Below are 27,802 nucleotides of genomic sequence, written 5' to 3'. Positions count from 1 at the left end.
ATATGACTAATAAAAGGTGAACCTAACGGTTAATTGGACGGTGTATATGATGTATTTACTGTAGATATGACTAATAAAAGGTGAACCTAACGGTTAATTGGGCGGTGTATATGATGTGTTTACTGTAGATATGACTAATAAAAGGTGAACCTAACGGTTAATTGGACGGTGTATATGATGTGTTTACTGTAGATATGACTAATAAAAGGTGAAACTAACGGTTAATTGGACGGTGTATATGATGTGTTTACTGTAGATATGACTAATAAAAGGTGAACCTAACGGTTAATTGGACGGTGTATATGATGTGTTTACTGTAGATATGACTAATAAAAAGGTGAAACTAACGGTTAATTGGACGGTGTATATGATGTGTTTACTGTAGATATGACTAATAAAAGGTGAACCTAACGGTTAATTGGACGGTGTATATGATGTGTTTACTCTAGATATGACTAATAAAAGGTGAAACTAACGGTTAATTGGACGGTGTATATGATGTGTTTACTGTAGATATGACTAATAAAAGGTGAACCTAACGGTTAATTGGACGGTGTATATGATGTGTTTACTGTAGATATGACTAATAAAAGGTGAACCTAACGGTTAATTGGACGGTGTATATGATGTGTTTACTGTAGATATGACTAATAAAAGGTGTAACTAACGGTTAATTGGACGGTGTATATGATGTGTTTACTGTAGATATGACTAATAAAAGGTGAACCTAACGGTTAATTGGACGGTGTATATGATGTGTTTACTGTAGATATGACTAATAAAAGGTGAAACTAACGGTTAATTGGACGGTGTATATGATGTGTTTACTGTAGATATGACTAATAAAAGGTGAACCTAACGGTTAATTGGACGGTGTATATGATGTGTTTACTGTAGATATGACTAATAAAAGGTGAACCTAACGGTTAATTGGACGGTGTATATGATGTGTTTACTGTAGATATGACTAATAAAAGGTGAACCTAACGGTTAATTGGACGGTGTATATGATGTGTTTACTGTAGATATGACTAATAAAAGGTGAACCTAACGGTTAATTGGACGGTGTATATGATGTGTTTACTGTAGATATGACTAATAAAAGGTGAAACTAACGGTTAATTGGACGGTGTATATGATGTGTTTACTGTAGATATGACTAATAAAAGGTGAAACTAACGGTTAATTGGACGGTGTATATGATGTGTTTACTGTAGATATGACTAATAAAAGGTGAACCTAACAGTTAATTGGACGGTGTATATGATGTGTTTACTGTAGATATGACTAATAAAAAGGTGAAACTAACGGTTAATTGGACGGTGTATATGATGTGTTTACTGTAGATATGACTAATAAAAGGTGAAACTAACGGTTAATTGGACGGTGTATATGATGTGTTTACTGTAGATATGACTAATAAAAAGGTGAACCTAACGGTTAATTGGACGGTGTATATGATGTGTTTACTGTAGATATGACTAATAAAAGGTGAAACTAACGGTTAATTGGACGGTGTATATGATGTGTTTACTGTAGATATGACTAATAAAAGGTGAACCTAACGGGTTAATTGGACGGTGTATATGATGTGTTTACTGTAGATATGACTAATAAAAGGTGAACCTAACGGTTGGTGGACGGTGTATATGATGTGTTTACTGTAGATATGACTAATAAAAGGTGAACCTAACGGTTAATTGGACGGTGTATATGATGTGTTTACTGTAGATATGACTAATAAAAGGTGAACCTAACGGTTAATTGGACGGTGTATATGATGTGTTTACTGTAGATATGACTAATAAAAAAGGTGAAACTAACGGTTAATTGGACGGTGTATATGATGTGTTTACTGTAGATATGACTAATAAAAGGTGAAACTAACGGTTAATTGGACGGTGTATATGATGTGTTTACTGTAGATATGACTAATAAAAGGTGAACCTAACGGTTAATTGGACGGTGTATATGATGTGTTTACTGTAGATATGACTAATAAAAGGTGAAACTAACGGTTAATTGGACGGTGTATATGATGTGTTTACTGTAGATATGACTAATAAAAGGTGAACCTAACGGTTAATTGGACGGTGTATATGATGTGTTTACTGTAGATATGACTAATAAAAGGTGAAACTAACGGTTAATTGGACGGTGTATATGATGTGTTTACTGTAGATATGACTAATAAAAGGTGAACCTAACGGTTAATTGGACGGTGTATATGATGTATTTACTGTAGATATGACTAATAAAAGGTGAACCTAACGGTTAATTGGACGGTGTATATGATGTGTTTACTGTAGATATGACTAATAAAAGGTGAAACTAACGGTTAATTGGACGGTGTATATGATGTGTTTACTGTAGATATGACTAATAAAAAGGTGAAACTAACGGTTAATTGGACGGTGTATATGATGTGTATACTGTAGATATGACTAATAAAAGGTGAACCTAACGGTTAATTGGACGGTGTATATGATGTGTTTACTGTAGATATGACTAATAAAAGGTGAAACTAACGGTTAATTGGACGGTGTATATGATGTGTTTACTGTAGATATGACTAATAAAAGGTGAACCTAACGGTTAATTGGACGGTGTATATGATGTATTTACTGTAGATATGACTAATAAAAAGGTGAACCTAACGGTTAATTGGACGGTGTATATGATGTGTTTACTGTAGATATGACTAATAAAAGGTGAACCTAACGGTTAATTGGACGGTGTATATGATGTGTTTACTGTAGATATGACTAATAAAAGGTGAAACTAACGGTTAATTGGACGGTGTATATGATGTGTTTACTGTAGATATGACTAATAAAAGGTGAACCTAACGGTTAATTGGACGGTGTATATGATGTGTTTACTGTAGATATGACTAATAAAAGGTGAAACTAACGGTTAATTGGACGGTGTATATGATGTGTTTACTGTAGATATGACTAATAAAAGGTGAACCTAACGGTTAATTGGACGGTGTATATGATGTGTTTACTGTAGATATGACTAATAAAAGGTGAACCTAACGGTTAATTGGACGGTGTATATGATGTGTTTACTGTAGATATGACTAATAAAAGGAGAAACTAACGGTTAATTGGACGGTGTATATGATGTATTTACTGTAGATATGACTAATAAAAGGTGAACCTAACGGGTTAATTGGACGGTGTATATGATGTATTTACTGTAGATATGACTAATAAAAGGTGAAACTAACGGTTAATTGGACGGTGTATATGATGTATTTACTGTAGATATGACTAATAAAAGGTGAACCTAACGGTTAATTGGACGGTGTATATGATGTGTTTACTGTAGATATGACTAATAAAAGGTGAAACTAACGGTTAATTGGACGGTGTATATGATGTGTTTACTGTAGATATGACTAATAAAAGGTGAACCTAACGGTTAATTGGACGGTGTATATGATGTGTTTACTGTAGATATGACTAATAAAAGGTGAAACTAACGGTTAATTGGACGGTGTATATGATGTGTTTACTGTAGATATGACTAATAAAAGGTGAACCTAACGGTTAATTGGACGGTGTATATGATGTGTTTACTGTAGATATGACTAATAAAAGGTGAACCTAACGGTTAATTGGACGGTGTATATGATGTGTTTACTGTAGATATGACTAATAAAAGGTGAACCTAACGGTTAATTGGACGGTGTATATGATGTGTTTACTGTAGATATGACTAATAAAAGGTGAAACCTAACGGTTAATTGGACGGTGTATATGATGTGTTTACTGTAGATATGACTAATAAAAGGTGAACCTAACGGTTAATTGGACGGTGTATATGATGTGTTTACTGTAGATATGACTAATAAAAGGTGAACCTAACGGGTTAATTGGACGGTGTATATGATGTGTTTACTGTAGATATGACTAATAAAAGGTGAAACTAACGGTTAATTGGACGGTGTATATGATGTGTTTACTATAGATATGACTAATAAAAGGTGAACCTAACGGTTAATTGGACGGTGTATATGATGTGTTTACTGTAGATATGACTAATAAAAGGTGAAACTAACGGTTAATTGGACGGTGTATATGATGTGTTTACTATAGATATGACTAATAAAAGGTGAACCTAACGGTTAATTGGACGGTGTATATGATGTGTTTACTGTAGATATGACTAATAAAAGGTGAAACTAACGGTTAATTGGACGGTGTATATGATGTGTTTACTGTAGATATGACTAATAAAAGGTGAACCTAACGGTTAATTGGACGGTGTATATGATGTGTTTACTGTAGATATGACTAATAAAAGGTGAAACTAACGGTTAATTGGATGGTGTATATGATGTGTTTACTGTAGATATGACTAATAAAAGGTGAAACTAACGGTTAATTGGACGGTGTATATGATGTGTTTACTGTAGATATGACTAATAAAAGGTGAACCTAACGGTTAATTGGACGGTGTATATGATGTGTTTACTGTAGATATGACTAATAAAAGGTGAACCTAACGGTTAATTGGACGGTGTATATGATGTGTTTACTGTAGATATGACTAATAAAAGGTGAAACTAACGGTTAATTGGACGGTGTATATGATGTGTTTACTGTAGATATGACTAATAAAAGGTGAACCTAACGGTTAATTGGACGGTGTATATGATGTGTTTACTGTAGATATGACTAATAAAAGGTGAAACTAACGGTTAATTGGACGGTGTATATGATGTGTTTACTGTAGATATGACTAATAAAAGGTGAAACTAACGGTTAATTGGACGGTGTATATGATGTGTTTACTGTAGATATGACTAATAAAAGGTGAAACTAACGGTTAATTGGACGGTGTATATGATGTGTTTACTGTAGATATGACTAATAAAAAGGTGAAACTAACGGTTAATTGGACGGTGTATATGATGTGTTTACTGTAGATATGACTAATAAAAGGTGAAACTAACGGTTAATTGGACGGTGTATATGATGTATTTACTGTAGATATGACTAATAAAAGGTGAACCTAACGGTTAATTGGACGGTGTATATGATGTGTTTACTGTAGATATGACTAATAAAAGGTGAACCTAACGGTTAATTGGACGGTGTATATGATGTGTTTACTGTAGATATGACTAATAAAAGGTGAACCTAACGGTTAATTGGACGGTGTATATGATGTGTTTACTGTAGATATGACTAATAAAAAGGTGAACCTAACGGTTAATTGGACGGTGTATATGATGTGTTTACTGTAGATATGACTAATAAAAGGTGAACCTAACGGTTAATTGGACGGTGTATATGATGTGTTTACTGTAGATATGACTAATAAAAAGGTGAAACTAACGGTTAATTGGACGGTGTATATGATGTGTTTACTATAGATATGACTAATAAAAGGTGAACCTAACGGTTAATTGGACGGTGTATATGATGTGTTTACTGTAGATATGACTAATAAAAGGTGAAACTAACGGTTAATTGGACGGTGTATATGATGTGTTTACTATAGATATGACTAATAAAAGGTGAACCTAACGGTTAATTGGACGGTGTATATGATGTGTTTACTGTAGATATGACTAATAAAAGGTGAAACTAACGGTTAATTGGACGGTGTATATGATGTGTTTACTGTAGATATGACTAATAAAAGGTGAACCTAACGGTTAATTGGACGGTGTATATGATGTGTTTACTGTAGATATGACTAATAAAAGGTGAAACTAACGGTTAATTGGATGGTGTATATGATGTGTTTACTGTAGATATGACTAATAAAAGGTGAAACTAACGGTTAATTGGACGGTGTATATGATGTGTTTACTGTAGATATGACTAATAAAAAGGTGAACCTAACGGTTAATTGACGGTGTATATGATGTGTTTACTGTAGATATGACTAATAAAAGGTGAACCTAACGGTTAATTGGACGGTGTATATGATGTGTTTACTGTAGATATGACTAATAAAAGGTGAAACTAACGGTTAATTGGACGGTGTATATGATGTGTTTACTGTAGATATGACTAATAAAAGGTGAACCTAACGGTTAATTGGACGGTGTATATGATGTGTTTACTGTAGATATGACTAATAAAAGGTGAAACTAACGGTTAATTGGACGGTGTATATGATGTGTTTACTGTAGATATGACTAATAAAAGGTGAAACTAACGGTTAATTGGACGGTGTATATGATGTGTTTACTGTAGATATGACTAATAAAAAGGTGAAACTAACGGTTAATTGGACGGTGTATATGATGTGTTTACTGTAGATATGACTAATAAAAGGTGAAACTAACGGTTAATTGGACGGTGTATATGATGTGTTTACTGTAGATATGACTAATAAAAAGGTGAAACTAACGGTTAATTGGACGGTGTATATGATGTATTTACTGTAGATATGACTAATAAAAGGTGAACCTAACGGTTAATTGGACGGTGTATATGATGTGTTTACTGTAGATATGACTAATAAAAGGTGAACCTAACGGTTAATTGGACGGTGTATATGATGTGTTTACTGTAGATATGACTAATAAAAGGTGAACCTAACGGTTAATTGGACGGTGTATATGATGTGTTTACTGTAGATATGACTAATAAAAGGTGAACCTAACGGTTAATTGGACGGTGTATATGATGTGTTTACTGTAGATATGACTAATAAAAAGGTGAAACTAACGGTTAATTGGACGGTGTATATGATGTGTTTACTGTAGATATGACTAATAAAAGGTGAAACTAACGGTTAATTGGACGGTGTATATGATGTGTTTACTGTAGATATGACTAATAAAAGGTGAACCTAACGGTTAATTGGACGGTGTATATGATGTGTTTACTGTAGATATGACTAATAAAAGGTGAACCTAACGGTTAATTGGACGGTGTATATGATGTGTTTACTGTAGATATGACTAATAAAAGGTGAACCTAACGGTTAATTGGACGGTGTATATGATGTATTTACTGTAGATATGACTAATAAAAGGTGAACCTAACGGTTAATTGGACGGTGTATATGATGTATTTACTGTAGATATGACTAATAAAAGGTGAACCTAACGTTAATTGGACGGTGTATATGATGTGTTTACTGTAGATATGACTAATAAAAGGTGAAACTAACGGTTAATTGGACGGTGTATATGATGTGTTTACTGTAGATATGACTAATAAAAGGTGAAACTAACGGTTAATTGGACGGTGTATATGATGTATTTACTGTAGATATGACTAATAAAAGGTGAACCTAACGGTTAATTGGACGGTGTATATGATGTATTTACTGTAGATATGACTAATAAAAAGGTGAACCTAACGGTTAATTGGACGGTGTATATGATGTGTTTACTGTAGATATGACTAATAAAAGGTGAAACTAACGGTTAATTGGACGGTGTATATGATGTGTTTACTGTAGATATGACTAATAAAAGGTGAACGTAACGGTTAATTGGACGGTGTATATGATGTGTTTACTGTAGATATGACTAATAAAAGGTGAAACTAACGGTTAATTGGACGGTGTATATGATGTATTTACCGTAGATATGACTAATAAAAGGTGAACCTAACGGTTAATTGGACGGTGTATATGATGTGTTTACTGTAGATATGACTAATAAAAGGTGAAACTAACGGTTAATTGGACGGTGTATATGATGTGTTTACTGTAGATATGACTAATAAAAGGTGAAACTAACGGTTAATTGGACGGTGTATATGATGTGTTTACTATAGATAGGACTAATAAAAGGTGAACCTAACGGTTAATTGGACGGTGTATATGATGTGTTTACTGTAGATATGACTAATAAAAAGGTGAAACTAACGGTTAATTGGACGGTGTATATGATGTGTTTACTGTAGATATGACTAATAAAAGGTGAACCTAACGGTTAATTGGACGGTGTATATGATGTGTTTACTGTAGATATGACTAATAAAAGGTGAAACTAACGGTTAATTGGACGGTGTATATGATGTGTTTACTATAGATATGACTAATAAAAGGTGAACCTAACGGTTAATTGGACGGTGTATATGATGTGTTTACTGTAGATATGACTAATAAAAGGTGAAACTAACGGTTAATTGGACGGTGTATATGATGTGTTTACTGTAGATATGACTAATAAAAGGTGAAACTAACGGTTAATTGGACGGTGTATATGATGTGTTTACTATAGATATGACTAATAAAAGGTGAACCTAACGGTTAATTGGACGGTGTATATGATGTGTTTACTGTAGATATGACTAATAAAAGGTGAAACTAACGGTGAGATGGTCTGGATGACGTAGACGTCTTTCCCTCTGACCGACTCCTGGATCTGGATACGCGTTTCTATGGAGACAAGAGGTCAGGGGTCATACAGACATCACCAATATCGTCGCCAGTATCATCATCATCCTCCTCCTCTTCCTCCTCACCTCCACTAGAATCCTGGTAGACTTCAGTCTTCCCCAGCTCTACTCCCAGTCTCCTACAGACAGACAGACAGACAGACAGACAGACAGGAGGAGGTTAGGGTTAGGAGGTGTTACCAACTAGACCTGTTACATACTGCTCAGCTAGAGGTTCTACTCTACTCCCAGTCTCCTACAGACAGACAGACAGACAGACAGACAGACAGGAGGAGGTTAGGGTTAGGAGGTGTTACCAACTAGACCTGTTACATACTGCTCAGCTAGAGGTTCTACTCTACTCCCAGTCTCCTACAGACAGACAGACAGACAGACAGACAGACAGACAGACAGGAGGAGGTTAGGGTTAGGAGGTGTTACCAACTAGACCTGTTACATACTGCTCAGCTAGAGGTTCTACTCTACTCCCAGTCTCCTACAGACAGACAGACAGACAGACAGACAGACAGGAGGAGGTTAGGGGTTAGGAGGTGTTACCAACTAGACCTGTTACATACTGCTCAGCTAGAGGTTCTACTCTACTCCCAGTCTCCTACAGACAGACAGACAGACAGACAGACAGACAGACAGGAGGAGGTTAGGGTTAGGAGGTGTTACCAACTAGACCTGTTACATACTGCTCAGCTAGAGGTTCTACTCTACTCCCAGTCTCCTACAGACAGACAGACAGACAGACAGACAGGAGGAGGTTAGGGTTAGGAGGTGTTACCAACTAGACCTGTTACATACTGCTCAGCTAGAGGTTCTACTCTACTCCCAGTCTCCTACAGACAGACAGACAGACAGACAGACAGACAGACAGACAGACAGACAGACAGACAGACAGACAGGAGGAGGTTAGGGTTAGGAGGTGTTACCAACTAGACCTGTTACATACTGCTCAGCTAGAGGTTCTACTCTACTCCCAGTCTCCTACAGACAGACAGACAGACAGACAGACAGGAGGAGGTTAGGGTTAGGAGGTGTTACCAACTAGACCTGTTACATACTGCTCAGCTAGAGGTTCTACTCTACTCCCAGTCTCCTACAGACAGACAGACAGACAGACAGACAGACAGGAGGAGGTTAGGGTTAGGAGGTGTTACCAACTAGACCTGTTACATACTGCTCAGCTAGAGGTTCTACTCTACTCCCAGTCTCCTACAGACAGACAGACAGACAGACAGACAGGAGGAGGTTAGGGTTAGGAGGTGTTACCAACTAAACCTGTTACATACTGCTCAGCTAGAGGTTCTACTCTACTCCCAGTCTCCTACAGACAGACAGACAGACAGACAGACAGACAGACAGACAGACAGACAGGAGGAGGTTAGGGTTAGGAGGTGTTACCAACTAGACCTGTTACATACTGCTCAGCTAGAGGTTCTACTCTACTCCCAGTCTCCTACAGACAGACAGACAGACAGACAGACAGACAGGAGGAGGTTAGGGTTAGGAGGTGTTACCAACTAGACCTGTTACATACTGCTCAGCTAGAGGTTCTACTCTACTCCCAGTCTCCTACAGACAGACAGACAGACAGACAGACAGACAGACAGACAGACAGGAGGAGGTTAGGGTTAGGAGGTGTTACCAACTAGACCTGTTACATACTGCTCAGCTAGAGGTTCTACTCTACTCCCAGTCTCCTACAGACAGACAGACAGACAGACAGACAGGAGGAGGTTAGGGTTAGGAGGTGTTACCAACTAGACCTGTTACATACTGCTCAGCTAGAGGTTCTACTCTACTCCCAGTCTCCTACAGACAGACAGACAGACAGACAGACAGACAGGAGGAGGTTAGGGTTAGGAGGTGTTACCAACTAGACCTGTTACATACTGCTCAGCTAGAGGTTCTACTCTACTCCCAGTCTCCTACAGACAGACAGACAGACAGACAGGAGGAGGTTAGGGTTAGGAGGTGTTACCAACTAGACCTGTTACATACTGCTCAGCTAGAGGTTCTACTCTACTCCCAGTCTCCTACAGACAGACAGACAGACAGACAGACAGACAGACAGACAGACAGACAGACAGACAGGAGGAGGTTAGGGTTAGGAGGTGTTACCAACTAGACCTGTTACATACTGCTCAGCTAGAGGTTCTACTCTACTCCCAGTCTCCTACAGACAGACAGACAGACAGACAGACAGACAGGAGGAGGTTAGGGTTAGGAGGTGTTACCAACTAGACCTGTTACATACTGCTCAGCTAGAGGTTCTACTCTACTCCCAGTCTCCTACAGACAGACAGACAGACAGACAGACAGACAGACAGGAGGAGGTTAGGGTTAGGGTGTTACCAACTAGACCTGTTACATACTGCTCAGCTAGAGGTTCTACTCTACTCCCAGTCTCCTACAGACAGACAGACAGACAGACAGACAGACAGGAGGAGGTTAGGGTTAGGAGGTGTTACCAACTAGACCTGTTACATACTGCTCAGCTAGAGGTTCTACTCTACTCCCAGTCTCCTACAGACAGACAGACAGACAGACAGACAGACAGACAGGAGGAGGTTAGGGTTAGGAGGTGTTACCAACTAGACCTGTTACATACTGCTCAGCTAGAGGTTCTACTCTACTCCCAGTCTCCTACAGACAGACAGACAGACAGACAGACAGGAGGAGGTTAGGAGGTGTTACCAACTAGACCTGTTACATACTGCTCAGCTAGAGGTTCTACTCTACTCCCAGTCTCCTACAGACAGACAGACAGACAGACAGACAGGAGGAGGTTAGGAGGTGTTACCAACTAGACCTGTTACATACTGCTCAGCTAGAGGTTCTACTCTACTCCCAGTCTCCTACAGACAGACAGACAGACAGACAGACAGACAGACAGACAGACAGGAGGAGGTTAGGGTTAGGGAGGTGTTACCAACTAGACCTGTTACATACTGCTCAGCTAGAGGTTCTACTCTACTCCCCAGTCTCCTACAGACAGACAGACAGACAGACAGACAGACAGGAGGAGGTTAGGGTTAGGAGGTGTTACCAACTAGACCTGTTACATACTGCTCAGCTAGAGGTTCTACTCTACTCCCAGTCTCCTACAGACAGACAGACAGACAGACAGACAGACAGGAGGAGGTTAGGGTTAGGAGGTGTTACCAACTAGACCTGTTACATACTGCTCAGCTAGAGGTTCTACTCTACTCCCAGTCTCCTACAGACAGACAGACAGACAGACAGACAGACAGGAGGAGGTTAGGGTTAGGAGGTGTTACCAACTAGACCTGTTACATACTGCTCAGCTAGAGGTTCTACTCTACTCCCAGTCTCCTACAGACAGACAGACAGACAGGAGGAGGTTAGGGTTAGGAGGTGTTACCAACTAGACCTGTTACATACTGCTCAGCTAGAGGTTCTACTCTACTCCCAGTCTCCTACAGACAGACAGACAGACAGACAGACAGACAGACAGACAGACAGACAGACAGGAGGAGGTTAGGGTTAGGAGGTGTTACCAACTAGACCTGTTACATACTGCTCAGCTAGAGGTTCTACTCTACTCCCAGTCTCCTACAGACAGACAGACAGACAGACAGACAGACAGACAGACAGACAGACAGACAGACAGACAGACAGACAGGAGGAGGAGGTTAGGGTTAGGAGGTGTTACCAACTAGACCTGTTACATACTGCTCAGCTAGAGGTTCTACTCTACTCCCAGTCTCCTACAGACAGACAGACAGACAGACAGACAGACAGGAGGAGGTTAGGGTTAGGAGGTGTTACCAACTAGACCTGTTACATACTGCTCAGCTAGAGGTTCTACTCTACTCCCAGTCTCCTACAGACAGACAGACAGACAGACAGGAGGAGGTTAGGGTTAGGAGGTGTTACCAACTAGACCTGTTACATACTGCTCAGCTAGAGGTTCTACTCTACTCCCAGTCTCCTACAGACAGACAGACAGACAGACAGACAGACAGGAGGAGGTTAGGGTTAGGAGGTGTTACCAACTAGACCTGTTACATACTGCTCAGCTAGAGGTTCTACTCTACTCCCAGTCTCCTACAGACAGACAGACAGACAGACAGACAGACAGACAGGAGGAGGTTAGGGTTAGGAGGTGTTACCAACTAGACCTGTTACATACTGCTCAGCTAGAGGTTCTACTCTACTCCCAGTCTCCTACAGACAGACAGACAGACAGACAGACAGACAGGAGGAGGTTAGGGTTAGGAGGTGTTACCAACTAGACCTGTTACATACTGCTCAGCTAGAGGTTCTACTCTACTCCCAGTCTCCTACAGACAGACAGACAGACAGACAGACAGACAGACAGACAGACAGACAGGAGGAGGTTAGGGTTAGGAGGTGTTACCAACTAGACCTGTTACATACTGCTCAGCTAGAGGTTCTACTCTACTCCCAGTCTCCTACAGACAGACAGACAGACAGACAGACAGACAGGAGGAGGTTAGGGTTAGGAGGTGTTACCAACTAGACCTGTTACATACTGCTCAGCTAGAGGTTCTACTCTACTCCCAGTCTCCTACAGACAGACAGACAGACAGACAGGAGGAGGTTAGGGTTAGGAGGTGTTACCAACTAGACCTGTTACATACTGCTCAGCTAGAGGTTCTACTCTACTCCCAGTCTCCTACAGACAGACAGACAGACAGACAGACAGACAGACAGGAGGAGGTTAGGGTTAGGAGGTGTTACCAACTAGACCTGTTACATACTGCTCAGCTAGAGGTTCTACTCTACTCCCAGTCTCCTACAGACAGACAGACAGACAGACAGACAGACAGACAGACAACAGGAGGAGGTTAGGGTTAGGAGGTGTTACCAACTAGACCTGTTACATACTGCTCAGCTAGAGGTTCTACTCTACTCCCAGTCTCCTACAGACAGACAGACAGACAGACAGACAGGAGGAGGTTAGGGTTAGGAGGTGTTACCAACTAGACCTGTTACATACTGCTCAGCTAGAGGTTCTACTCTACTCCCAGTCTCCTACAGACAGACAGACAGACAGACAGACAGGAGGAGGTTAGGGTTAGGAGGTGTTACCAACTAGACCTGTTACATACTGCTCAGCTAGAGGTTCTACTCTACTCCCAGTCTCCTACAGACAGACAGACAGACAGACAGACAGACAGCGAGGAGGTTAGGGTTAGGAGGTGTTACCAACTAGACCTGTTACATACTGCTCAGCTAGAGGTTCTACTCTACTCCCAGTCTCCTACAGACAGACAGACAGACAGACAGACAGACAGACAGGAGGAGGTTAGGGTTAGGAGGTGTTACCAACTAGACCTGTTACATACTGCTCAGCTAGAGGTTCTACTCTACTCCCAGTCTCCTACAGACAGACAGACAGACAGACAGACAGACAGACAGGAGGAGGTTAGGGTTAGGAGGTGTTACCAACTAGACCTGTTACATACTGCTCAGCTAGAGGTTCTACTCTACTCCCAGTCTCCTACAGACAGACAGACAGACAGACAGACAGACAGGAGGAGGTTAGGGTTAGGAGGTGTTACCAACTAGACCTGTTACATACTGCTCAGCTAGAGGTTCTACTCTACTCCCAGTCTCCTACAGACAGACAGACAGACAGACAGGAGGAGGTTAGGGTTAGGAGGTGTTACCAACTAGACCTGTTACATACTGCTCAGCTAGAGGTTCTACTCTACTCCCAGTCTCCTACAGACAGACAGACAGACAGACAGACAGACAGACAGGAGGAGGTTAGGGGTTAGGAGGTGTTACCAACTAGACCTGTTACATACTGCTCAGCTAGAGGTTCTACTCTACTCCCAGTCTCCTACAGACAGACAGACAGACAGACAGAGGAGGAGGTTAGGGTTAGGAGGTGTTACCAACTAGACCTGTTACATACTGCTCAGCTAGAGGTTCTACTCTACTCCCAGTCTCCTACAGACAGACAGACAGACAGACAGACAGACAGACAGACAGGAGGAGGTTAGGGTTAGGAGGTGTTACCAACTAGACCTGTTACATACTGCTCAGCTAGAGGTTCTACTCTACTCCCAGTCTCCTACAGACAGACAGACAGACAGACAGACAGACAGACAGACAGACAGACAGGAGGAGGTTAGGGTTAGGAGGTGTTACCAACTAGACCTGTTACATACTGCTCAGCTAGAGGTTCTACTCTACTCCCAGTCTCCTACAGACAGACAGACAGACAGACAGACAGACAGACAGGAGGAGGTTAGGAGGTGTTACCAACTAGACCTGTTACATACTGCTCAGCTAGAGGTTCTACTCTACTCCCAGTCTCCTACAGACAGACAGACAGACAGATAGGAGGAGGTTAGGGTTAGGAGGTGTTACCAACTAGACCTGTTACATACTGCTCAGCTAGAGGTTCTACTCTACTCCCAGTCTCCTACAGACAGACAGACAGACAGACAGACAGACAGACAGACAGACAGACAGGAGGAGGTTAGGGTTAGGAGGTGTTACCAACTAGACCTGTTACATACTGCTCAGCTAGAGGTTCTACTCTACTCCCAGTCTCCTACAGACAGACAGACAGACAGACAGACAGACAGACAGGAGGAGGTTAGGAGGTGTTACCAACTAGACCTGTTACATACTGCTCAGCTAGAGGTTCTACTCTACTCCCAGTCTCCTACAGACAGACAGACAGACAGATAGGAGGAGGTTAGGGTTAGGAGGTGTTACCAACTAGACCTGTTACATACTGCTCAGCTAGAGGTTCTACTCTACTCCCAGTCTCCTACAGACAGACAGACAGACAGACAGACAGACAGACAGACAGGAGGAGGTTAGGGTTAGGAGGTGTTACCAACTAGACCTGTTACATACTGCTCAGCTAGAGGTTCTACTCTACTCCCAGTCTCCTACAGACAGACAGACAGACAGACAGACAGACAGACAGACAGGAGGAGGTTAGGGTTAGGAGGTGTTACCAACTAGACCTGTTACATACTGCTCAGCTAGAGGTTCTACTCTACTCCCAGTCTCCTACAGACAGACAGACAGACAGGAGGAGGTTAGGGTTAGGAGGTGTTACCAACTAGACCTGTTACATACTGCTCAGCTAGAGGTTCTACTCTACTCCCAGTCTCCTACAGACAGACAGACAGACAGACAGGAGTAGGTTAGGGTTAGGAGGTGTTACCAACTAGACCTGTTACATACTGCTCAGCTAGAGGTTCTACTCTACTCCCAGTCTCCTACAGACAGACAGACAGACAGACAGACAGACAGACAGACAGACAGACAGACAGGAGGAGGTTAGGGTTAGGAGGTGTTACCAACTAGACCTGTTACATACTGCTCAGCTAGAGGTTCTACTCTACTCCCAGTCTCCTACAGACAGACAGACAGACAGACAGACAGGAGGAGGTTAGGGTTAGGAGGTGTTACCAACTAGACCTGTTACATACTGCTCAGCTAGAGGTTCTACTCTACTCCCAGTCTCCTACAGACAGACAGACAGACAGACAGACAGACAGGAGGAGGTTAGGGTTAGGAGGTGTTACCAACTAGACCTGTTACATACTGCTCAGCTAGAGGTTCTACTCTACTCCCAGTCTCCTACAGACAGACAGACAGACAGACAGACAGACAGGAGGAGGTTAGGGTTAGGAGGTGTTACCAACTAGACCTGTTACATACTGCTCAGCTAGAGGTTCTACTCTACTCCCAGTCTCCTACAGACAGACAGACAGACAGACAGACAGACAGGAGGAGGTTAGGGTTAGGAGGTGTTACCAACTAGACCTGTTACATACTGCTCAGCTAGAGGTTCTACTCTACTCCCAGTCTCCTACAGACAGACAGACAGACAGACAGACAGACAGACAGACAGACAGAGGAGGTTAGGGTTAGGAGGTGTTACCAACTAGACCTGTTACATACTGCTCAGCTAGAGGTTCTACTCTACTCCCAGTCTCCTACAGACAGACAGACAGACAGACAGGAGGAGGTTAGGGTTAGGAGGTGTTACCAACTAGACCTGTTACATACTGCTCAGCTAGAGGTTCTACTCTACTCCCAGTCTCCTACAGACAGACAGACAGACAGACAGACAGACAGACAGACAGGAGGAGGTTAGGGTTAGGAGGTGTTACCAACTAAACCTGTTACATACTGCTCAGCTAGAGGTTCTACTCTACTCCCAGTCTCCTACAGACAGACAGACAGACAGACAGACAGACAGACAGACAGACAGACAGACAGACAGACAGACAGACAGACAGACAGGAGGAGGTTAGGGTTAGGAGGTGTTACCAACTAGACCTGTTACATACTGCTCAGCTAGAGGTTCTACTCTACTCCCAGTCTCCTACAGACAGACAGACAGACAGACAGGAGGAGGTTAGGGTTAGGAGGTGTTACCAACTAGACCTGTTACATACTGCTCAGCTAGAGGTTCTCCTCTACTCCCAGTCTCCTACAGACAGACAGACAGACAGACAGACAGACAGGAGGAGGTTAGGGTTAGGAGGTGTTACCAACTAGACCTGTTACATACTGCTCAGCTAGAGGTTCTACTCTACTCCCAGTCTCCTACAGACAGACAGACAGACAGACAGACAGGAGGAGGTTAGGGTTAGGAGGTGTTACCAACTAGACCTGTTACATACTGCTCAGCTAGAGGTTCTACTCTACTCCCAGTCTCCTACAGACAGACAGACAGACAGACAGGAGGAGGTTAGGGTTAGGAGGTGTTACCAACTAGACCTGTTACATACTGCTCAGCTAGAGGTTCTACTCTACTCCCAGTCTCCTACAGACAGACAGACAGACAGACAGGAGGAGGTTAGGGTTAGGAGGTGTTACCAACTAGACCTGTTACATACTGCTCAGCTAGAGGTTCTACTCTACTCCCAGTCTCCTACAGACAGACAGACAGACAGACAGGAGGAGGTTAGGGGTTAGGAGGTGTTACCAACTAGACCTGTTACATACTGCTCAGCTAGAGGTTCTACTCTACTCCCAGTCTCCTACAGACAGACAGACAGACAGACAGACAGACAGACAGACAGACAGACAGGAGGAGGTTAGGGTTAGGAGGTGTTACCAACTAGACCTGTTACATACTGCTCAGCTAGAGGTTCTACTCTACTCCCAGTCTCCTACAGACAGACAGACAGACAGACAGGAGGAGGTTAGGGTTAGGAGGTGTTATATAATGCTCAACTAGAGGTGGTACAGTCTCCTACCAGAGGACAAGGTAACATGCTATTCAACTAGAGGGTTTAGATCCGGCCCTGCTCTAACCCAATCAAGGTCCTGGTGAAAAGCAGACCAGTAGCTGAATCAGGTGTATTAAAGGAGGCTGGAGAAGAAGCTTTCAGAGCGACTAGTTCAGAGAACCCTGGGGGCGCGTTCAGCAGGACACAACGTTTTGGAACGTTCAGATAAAAAATATGTTACGTAGAACAAGCATGCCTCTCCGACACGTAGAAGAAGGAATCATGTCATGCTCTAGTCATGGCATTTCTATCTGCAACAACATTCAACAACGTTTCGCTACTGAACGTGGCCCTGGTGTAAACTGGAACGCTTTTGACTCACTCTGCGATCCTATTGGCCAGCTCCATGCACGAGGGGGAGGAGTTAGCGGAGAACAGGACCAATCGGTCCTTTAGTTTGTCTACATCGGTCTTAGCCCCGCCCTCTTCCTCTGGGGGCGTGGCCAAACCCTCCCTGGGCTGCCACACTTCCGTAAGACCCTCCTGGAAAACACACGACATTACCAGCTAGTTAGCGGTGCCCGCTCTACGTCACTCGCTCTGAGACCTTGAAGTAGTTGTTTCCCTTGATATGCGTAACGGTGCTTCGAGGGTGACTGTTGTCGATGTGTGCAGAGGGTCCCCTGGTTCAAGCCCAGTTAGGGGCGAGGGAGAGGGACGGAAGCAACACTGTTACACACACACACAAATCAAATCACATTTTATTTGTCACATGCGCCGATTGCCTTGAGTCGGTTTCAATACCCCCAATAGGTCACATTAGCAGAAAATCATCAACCCGCTATAAAAACATTCACACAGAAACCCTAACCACTTCACTTCTGTGTCCAGTAGCTAACTACAGTAGGCACCTTTTCTCCAAGTATTTTGGATTCAGAACAGCAGAGTAACGACAACACGAAAGACAAAGATAAACCAGCTACTTAATAGTACTAGCTAGTTTAACTAACTAACTCCCTCGTCTACAGCAGGGTTTTGGTTTTTACCCCTTGCACTACACAGCAGATTGAAATCAATCAAAGCTTGATGATGAGGTGGTTATTTTGAATCTGCTGTGTAGTGAGTTTGGGGAAACCCTGGTCTTCCGGTCCCTACCTGCTGGTTACCATGGTGATATCGGGTGATGGGATCACCTGGCTGCTGGAGCACTTCCTGATAGCTAACGTTAGCTAGCTACAAAAACTTTCGGGTAAAAGTTATTACACGCCAAACCACTTATGTAATAAAATGTTCAAGTCTAAACTAGCGGGAATACAACTAACTAACTAGCTAGCTATTGTTGATAAAACAAGTTTACTGGAGAACGGAGACCAAGTAGAGACTTTCGGACACGGTGGATAATTGTATAATATAAGGCAGTTTATTCAGAGGTAAAGATATCTGTAAATAGCGTGCACGGACCCGTTCGTCAATCTCGTAGGGAGATATCTGAGAGCGCGCCCAAACATTGTGTGCTGACATTTTATACAATAAAATAAAGTAGGTTGATTCTAGGAGTTCTGATCTTCTGATTGGTCCTGATAAGTTGGTCGAGGTCACTTCCATTGCATTGGCTCTGAGTCGGGTTGTCTGTCTTCAGATGTTCAGCCTAAAAGAAGGGATTTTGTGTGTGCGTGTGTTATCAGTAATAATGTGTGTGTGTGTAATAATGTGTGTGTGTGTGTGTGTGTGTTTTGGGAAAATGTTCAGCCGAAAGAGGGGATTTTGTGTGTGCGTGTGTTATCAGTAATAATGTGTGTGTGTGTGTGTGTGTTTGTGTTTGTGTGTCATGGGAGAACTTCGTGAGTTGGAAGGACTGAGAGACCTATGGCGTGGGTGTTGTTCTTAGCCACCTGCTGACAAGGCCGACAAGATAGAAGTCTTTGTCCATTGTATTAAATCCGAAGGCCCAACACAAGATGGGTCATGCACAAAATTTTAGCCAGACCAAGCTATAACATAATATATTTACTACGACACTATACAGTTATATCACACTTTTAATCGACGGGCTTAAGTTAGCCGCCAGTTGTAATTGTCAGTCTCGTGATGAACTGAACTCGTTCCAATGTTACCAGTCGGTATCCCACGTGCAACCGTCTTTATCAGCGCGTGCAACACATCCCGTATTTCACCGTTTAGATGTGTCCAGGTTGCGGTGCTTAGGAGGGGGGCTGACCGGACAATATAAACAACGCCGTTATCGAATAAATATCTCACCAGTTTGCTTTCGGTGTCCCAAGTAAAAGTCGCATTCATTTTGCTTTTCCAAACCACAGTCAACACACTGGAGACATGACTTCTGCTAACAGCTGTTTAGCAGGCAGACAGACACGAGTAACAGCGCCACCCAGCGGTGGAGTTTAGCCTCACACGTTTTGTCCTCTCGACCCTGAGTCCTTCTGTTTTCACAGAAGCGTCTGTTTTTTGAGAGAGATCTTGTGGGAGAAATGACCACCAATAGTTTTTACTCTGGTGTTATCTGCAGTAGTGTTGACTTAACTCTGTTGCTCAAAACTAACTTGTCCGACGGAGACGGAAGCACCCGGAACATAAATATCTGGAGCACAGAGTTTCTCAACCCAGAGGCGCAACATTGCGAGACTTCCGGGAACGCTTGTGAAACAGACCAAACTGACCAGGCCGGGGTTTGGGGTTTGAGAGAAGTCAAAGAGAGAAGTGAACAATTCGTCCTTAGTTGTTAATTTTCCTGAAATCTAAAGGCACAACCTGGATTGGAGACAATGTCTTAAGTAGTTGAACATGTTATTACTCCAACCTCGTGAAAGTGACAAACTGACACGTTTTCATTTTCGGCAAAAAAAAAAGACTTTATATCGAACGAGTGCCTTTGATTTGACTGGCTGCACATGCGCAGTTCGGCGCGACCGTTAAAGACCCGAGTTTAGCGAGCCAACGTCGCCATGACATCGCCTACAAGCGGGGATTTCTATTGGAGAAGCAGTTTCAGTCTATCTTCATAATTGTACTGTCTTTGTCTGGACCATCCAATCACGACCGATAATTATTTTTTTAACCCGGAAATAGTTACCCAATAAGAGTTTTACCGCGAAATTTAGCGGACAGACGCGACGGTAGAAGAAGAAACACGGAACCGACTGAAACGGTTAGCGTTACATAGATATTATTACCGTATATTACGCACCGTTAGAACACACCGGCTGTCAGTTACGTTACCGTTAAACTCGGCTGACTCCTCGCTACTATGGACGAGTATGACGAGATGTTCGGGATAGAAGACGAGTTTGATCAACAGTTCGCCGATGAGCTGGAGGTCCTGGCTGAGATGGACTGTGAGTAGCCTAGCTAGATGGATGGACTGTGAGTAGCCTAGCTAGATGGATGGACTGTGAGTAGCCTAGCTAGATGGATGGACTGTGAGTAGCCTAGCTAGATGGATGGACTGTGAGTAGCCTAGCTAGATGGATGGACTGTGAGTAGCCTAGCTAGATGGATGGACTGTGAGTAGCCTAGCTAGATGGATGGACTGTGAGTAGCCTAGCTAGATGGATGGACTGTGAGTAGCCTAGCTAGATGGATGGACTGTGAGTAGCCTAGCTAGATGGATGGACTGTGAGTAGCCTAGCTAGATGGATGGACTGTGAGTAGCCTAGCTAGATGGATGGACTGTGAGTAGCCTAGCTAGATGGATGGACTGTGAGTAGCCTAGCTAGATGGATGGACTGTGAGTAGCCTAGCTAGATGGATGGACTGTGAGTAGCTTAGCTAGATGGATGGACTGTGAGTAGCCTAGCTAGATGGATGGACTGTGAGTAGCCTAGCTAGATGGATGGACTGTGAGTAGCCTAGCTAGATGGATGGACTGTGAGTAGCCTAGCTAGATGGATGGACTGTGAGTAGCCTAGCTAGATGGATGGACTGTGAGTAGCCTAGCTAGATGGATGGACTGTGAGTAGCCTAGCTAGAGGGATGGACTGTGAGTAGCCTAGCTAGATGGATGGACTGTGAGTAGCCTAGCTAGATGGATGGACTGTGAGTAGCCTAGCTAGATGGATGGACTGTGAGTAGCCTAGCTAGATGGATGGACTGTGAGTAGCCTAGCTAGATGGATGGACTGTGAGTAGCCTAGCTAGATGGATGGAGAAAAGTTAGTCTGGTCAAGACAAAATATATCCACATGAAAGTGTTATTAACCCGACTTTGTTTGTCAGTTCGCTGATGAGCTTGAGGTCCTGGCTGAGATGGACTGTGAGTAGCCTAGCTAGATGGATGGAGAAAAGGTAGTCTGGTCAAGACAAAATATATCCACATGAAAGTGTTATTAACCCGACTTTGTTTGTTTGCCACTTGGGCGTCAGGTGATATAACTCAGAACGGCAGTAGGCTATACCAGCGTTTTGAAAAGTCGGTTTATAGGGGGTCGTCAATAGTATAAATGTTATTTGGTCACATGCGCCGAGTAGCACCGGTGTAGACTGTGAAAAGCTTACTTGCGAGCACTTCTCCAACAATGCAGAGTTTTTAGCTTATTATTTTGGCATTAATACGTGTCACATATCAGTTTGTAAAAAAATAAACAAAAATATTATTGAGTTAATAAAGGCTTTTTTTGCTTTCTTGAGTAAGGCAGGTGTTTCAGCCTAGCTCAGTGCTTTCTGTGGTGGAGGGGCAGCCAGTGGATAATACGGAGGGTAGGGGTTGGTAATGTTCTCTAGTTGCGCCGTGATTGGCTCATTGTTCTGTCATTCATAGGGACACTACGTCACCGCCACATCAGAAATTCAAGCCCCCTTGGGTGCTGCCATAGAGTTACATTAGAAGAGCCCAGCCAAAAAGGCTCAAGGTCATTGGCCACAGATAAAATGATGTCAAATCACGTTATATCTACTACAGTAGCTTTGAATGGACTGATCATGTCAACATCATACTTTCAAAATCTTTGCTAGCAGTCATCATCTTGAATCAAGTCGACAATCTACTGGCAAATCCTTTTTAATCCTTGTCATATGAAGAGAAATAATGAAGAGAAATTATAGATAAAACGTATAGGTGCTCGTCGGTCGTTGGACATAAAAATTACACAACAAGTTGGAAATCGCAAATTCAACAATGAGTGGTTTGGAAGGAATCAGTGGCTAACTGGAAGCATTGCAAAGCAATCACTAGCCTGCTATTCAGTGGAGAGGGTGTGTGGTCCAAGTCTGGGTTTAAGGGTCTCTTTTCCAAGCTTAAAAGGATAAACATTCAACATTGGCCGTGATGTCAATCCAGCATGACTTCTGCCGCATTCAAAACAACTGGGAAATCTGACTTCAGTGAGTTCAAGACAACTGGGAACTCGGAGTAAAAAAACGAGCTCCGACTGGGAAAATACATTTTGAACGGTCATCCAACTCAGAATTGTAAGTCGGGAACTCGGGCCTCTTTTCTAGAGCTCCGACCTGAAGATCACTGACATCATGTTCCCAGTGGTCTTGAAAGCACCATAAATCCAGAGAATGCCAGACTTTGATGACAAAGTTTGATGACATAATTTGCCCACGAACAACCACCTTCCTGTTCAAGTGAACACAGCACAACAAGGTGAGGCCAAAAATGTATAAAGAAAAACCCTTTAATGAGTAGGTGTGTCCAAACTTTTGACTGGAACTGTACTGCTTCTCCGAGACCAGGTCCAAATCTCTGTCATTCGCGTGAAGAAAATATGCAAATACAGGTGCCTTGTGAGAATTCGTCGGTGAGTGGGTAACCCGCCTCTACCATCCTTTCTATTGGCCAACGTGCAATCACTGGAAAATAAACTGGATGATCTCCGTCAACATTCACAAGGCTGCGGGGCCAGACGGATTACCAGGACGTGTACTCAGAGCATGCGCTGACCAACTGGCAAGTGTCTTCACTGAAATGTTTAACCTCTCCCTGACCGAGTCTGAAATACCTACATGTTTGAAGCAGACCACCATAGTCCCTGTGCCCAAGAAAGTGAAGGTAACCTGCCTAAATGACTATCGCCCTGTAGCACTCAAGTCGGTAGCCATGAAGTGCTTTGAAAGGCTGGTCATGGCTCACATCAATACCATCATCCCGGAAACCCTAGACCCACTCCAATTCGCATACCGCACCAACAGATCCACAGATGACGCAATCTCAATTGCACTCCACACTGCCCTTTCCCACCTGGAAAAGAGAAACACCTACGTGAGAATGCTATTCATTGACTACAGCTCAGCATTCAACACCATAGTGCCCACAAAGCTCATCACTAAGCTAAGGACCCTGGGACTAAACACCTCTCTCTGCAACTTGATCCTGGACTTCCTGACTGGCCGCCCCCAGGTGGTAAGGGTAGGTAACACATCTGCCACGCTGATCCTCAACACGGGGGCCCCTCAGGGGTGCATGCTTAGTCCCCTCCTGTACTCCCTGTTCACCCACGACTGCATGGCCAGGCACGACTCCAACACCATCATTAAGTTTGCCGACGACACAACAGTGGTAGGCCTGATCACCGACAACGATGAGACAGCCTATAGGGAGGAGGTCAGAGACCTGGCAGTGTCGTGCCAGGACAACAGCCTCTCCCTCAATGTGAGCAAGACAAAGGAGATGATCGTGGACTACAGGAAAAGGAGGGCCGAACACGTCCCCCATTAACATCGACGGGGCTGTAGTGGAGCGTGTCAAGAGTTTCAAGTTCCTTGGTGTCCACATCACCAACAAACTATCATGGTCCAAACACACCAAGACAGTCGTGAAGAGGACATGACAAAGCCTATTCCCCCTCAGGAGACTGAAAAGATTTGACATGGGTCCCCAGATCCTCAAAGTTTTACAGCTGCACCATCGAGAGCATTCTGACCGGTTGCATCACTGCCTAGTATGGCAACAGCTCGGCATCCGACCGTAAGGTGCTACAGAGGGTAGTGCGTACGGCCCAGTACATCACTGGGGCCAAGCTTCCTGCCATCCAGGACCTCTATACCAGGCGGTGTCAGAGGAAGGCCCTAAAAATGATCAAAGACTCCAGTCACCCAAGTCATAGACTGTTCTCTCTGCTACCGCACGGCAAGCGGTATCGGAGCGCCAAGTCTAGGACCAAAAGACTCCTGAACAGCTTCTACCCCCAAACAATAAGTCTGCTGAACAGCTAATCAAATGGCCACCCGGACAATATACATTGATTCCCCCCCCCCCCAGTCACTTTACCCCTACCTACATGTACAAATTACCTCGACTAACCTGTACCCCCTTTTATATACCCTCGTTATTTTTTATTTTTTTAAATTGTCATTTTAAAAAATATTTTTCACTTGTGTTTTTTATTTTTTTAGTTATATTGTCATTAATATGTTTTTATTAATTTCTATATTAATTATTATTATTTTTGTCTATTTAAAAAAATATATATATATTTTTTTTATTACCCTCGTTATTGTTATTTTATTGTTATTTCTTGAACTGCATTGTTGGTTAAGGGCTTGTAAATAATTATTTCACGGTAAGGTCTACACCTGTTTTACTCGGTGCATGTGACCAATATAATGTGATCTGATTGCTCTCTGGGCAGTAGGGGTTATTTCTGGACAGGCCATGGTTATTATGTCAGTCAAGTCTGGCACTGTTTTTTACTTTTCCATAGCTGTCAAATACTTTCTCTGTCCTCAACTGCATTTCCTTGATTGGTTGCATCCGCTCTCCTCGTGTCCTTCTCAACCCATTGGATGAGAAGGTCAGAGGTCCCTCCCTTCTCACCTTCTTATCCAATGGGTTTTGAGAAGGAGGAGAGAGGACGTGAGGAATGAAGGAAATGCAGTTGAGATTGTCCCCTTGTTTCCTCCATTCAGCCCCTCCCTCTCAAAGCTCATTGGAGGAGAGGAGGGAAGGTCCCTCCCCTCTCACCTTCTTATCCAATGGGATAAGAAGGTGAGAGTCCATCTAGAGCCCATCTAGACTCTAACTACACGTGAAGCTGCAAGAAAATCATATTTAAATGTTTATCAAACCATTTTGAAATGTTAACCCTGATGTCACACATTGTCCCCTTTTTTTATTTATAGAAAGAGCCAAATACATAGATATATAGAGGGAAATGAATATCCTACTAGTCAGTGACAACTGGATGGAGTTTGTGACGGCAACTGTGAGCTTATCACAGTATTATAGACACTATGTCCTGGGATTTCCTGTCTTCTATATAGAAGGACCCCTTACCTTCTAATGACTCAGTATTATAGACACTATGTCCTGGGATTTCCTGTCTTCTATATAGAAGGACCCCTTACCTTCTAATGACTCAGTATTATAGACACTATGTCCTGGGATTTCCTGTCTTCTATGTAGAAGGACCCCTTACCTCCTAATGACTCAGTATTATAGACACTATGTCCTGGGATTTCCTGTCTTCTATGTAGAAGGACCCCTTACCTTCTAATGACTCAGTATTATAGACACTATGTCCTGGGATTTCCTGTCTTCTATGTAGAAGGACCCCTTACCTCCTAATGACTCAGTATTATAGACACTATGTCCTGGGATTTCCTGTCTTCTATGTAGAAGGACCCCTTACCTTCTAATGACTCAGTATTATAGACACTATGTGTCACGATCGTCTAAAGGAGCGGACCAATACGCAGCGCGTGGAGTGAACATAATGACTTTATTTCATAAAGCAACCACGAAAAAACAACAAATGACGATAGTGAAGTCCTCTGTAACACTGACAGAAACATGGAACACTGGAACAGGAACAATAACCCACAAAACAAAGGTGAAAACTGACAGTTTAAATATGGCTCCCAATCAGAGATAACGAGCCGACAGCTGACACTCGTTACCTCCGATTGGGAGTCATTGACTACAACATACAACCACCTAGAAAAACAACCCACAGACCTGCAAACATAGAAATACACCCGACAGAACTACCAACATAGAAAAACACCCAAATCCCCAACAAAACAACATACACTCTAGCTCACATACAAAAGTCCTAGAGCCAGAGTGTCACAGTACCCCCTAAAGGTGCGAACTCCGGGCGCACCAACATCAGGACTAGGGAGGGTCTGGGTGGGCGTCTGTCCACGGTGGCGGCTCTGGCCCCGGTCGTGATCCCCACCCCACCACAGTCACAACCTGCTTCGGTAGCCTCCTCCCAATGACCACCCTCCAACTAACCCCACCTGGACTAAGGGGCAACACCGGACTAAGGGGCAGCATCGGCCTAAGGGGCAGCACCGGGATAAGGGGCAGCACCGGTATAAGGGGCAGCACCGGAACAAGGGGGCAGCACCGGGCTAAGGGGGCAGCACCGGACTACGGGGCAGTACCGGGCTAAGGGGCAGCACCGGGCTAAGGGGCAGCACCGGGACCAAGGGGCAGCACCGGACTACGGAGCAGTACCGGACTAAGGGGCAGTACCGGGCTAAGGGACAGCACCAGGATAAGGGACAGCACCAGGATAAGGAGCAACACCGAGCTAAGGGGCAGCACCTGACTAAATGGCGGATCCTGGCTGGCTGGCTCTGGCGGATCCTGGCTGGCTGGCGGATCCCTGGCTGGGCGGCTCTGGCGGATCCCGGCTGGACGGCTCTGGCGGATCCTGGCTGGACGGCTCATGGCTGGCTGACGGATCTGGCTGCTCATGGCTGACTGACGGATCTGGCTGCTCATGGCTGGCTGACGGATCTGGCTGCTCATGGCTGGCTGACGGATCTGGCTGCTCATGGCTGGCTGACGGATCTGGCTGCTCATGGCTGGCTGACGGATCTGGCTGCTCATGGCTGGCTGGACGGATCTGGCTGCTCATGGCTGGCTGACGGATCTGGCTGCTCATGGCTGGCTGACGGATCTGGCTGCTCATGGCCGACTGACGGATCTGGCTGATCCTGTCTGGCGGAAGGCTCTGGCTGATCCTGTCTGGCAGAAGGCTCTGGCTGATCCTGTCTGGCAGAAGGCTCTGGCTGATCCTGTCTGGCAGAAGGCTCTGGCTGATCCTGTCTGGCAGAAGGCTCTGGCTGATCCTGTCTGGCAGAAGGCTCTGGCTGATCCTGTCTGACGGAAGGCTCTAGCGGCTCCGGTCTGGCGGACGGCTCTGATGGCTCATGGCAGACGGGCGGCTTTGCAGGCTTAGGGCAGACGGGCAGTTCAGGCCCCGTTGGGCAGATGGCAGACTCTGGCCGTCTGAGGCGCATCGTAGGCCTG

The 27,802-nt window shown here is 43.8% G+C and overlaps 1 protein-coding gene and 1 pseudogene across 1 annotated transcript in view; one reads left to right on the top strand and one right to left on the bottom strand.

Moving 5' to 3' along the window:
• LOC121561571 overlaps positions 1-20,146 on the bottom strand; it is a 76,187-nt pseudogene extending 56,041 nt beyond the window's left edge.
• Positions 20,147-20,716: 570 nt separating this feature from the next.
• chtf18 (CTF18, chromosome transmission fidelity factor 18 homolog (S. cerevisiae)) overlaps positions 20,717-27,802 on the top strand; it is a gene marked incomplete at its 3' end in the record, with an annotated part of 74,602 nt that continues 67,516 nt past the window's right edge. Inside the window, exon 1 of the mRNA XM_045216931.1 lies at positions 20,717-20,934. Within this exon, the coding sequence (XP_045072866.1) occupies positions 20,847-20,934 (88 nt within the window). The remainder of the gene's footprint in view (positions 20,935-27,802) is intronic.

This window comes from Coregonus clupeaformis, unplaced genomic scaffold (genome assembly GCF_020615455.1).
Source record: "Coregonus clupeaformis isolate EN_2021a unplaced genomic scaffold, ASM2061545v1 scaf0858, whole genome shotgun sequence".
Lineage (NCBI taxonomy): Eukaryota > Metazoa > Chordata > Actinopteri > Salmoniformes > Salmonidae > Coregonus > Coregonus clupeaformis.
This window is presented reverse-complemented; position numbering and strand designations above follow the sequence as displayed.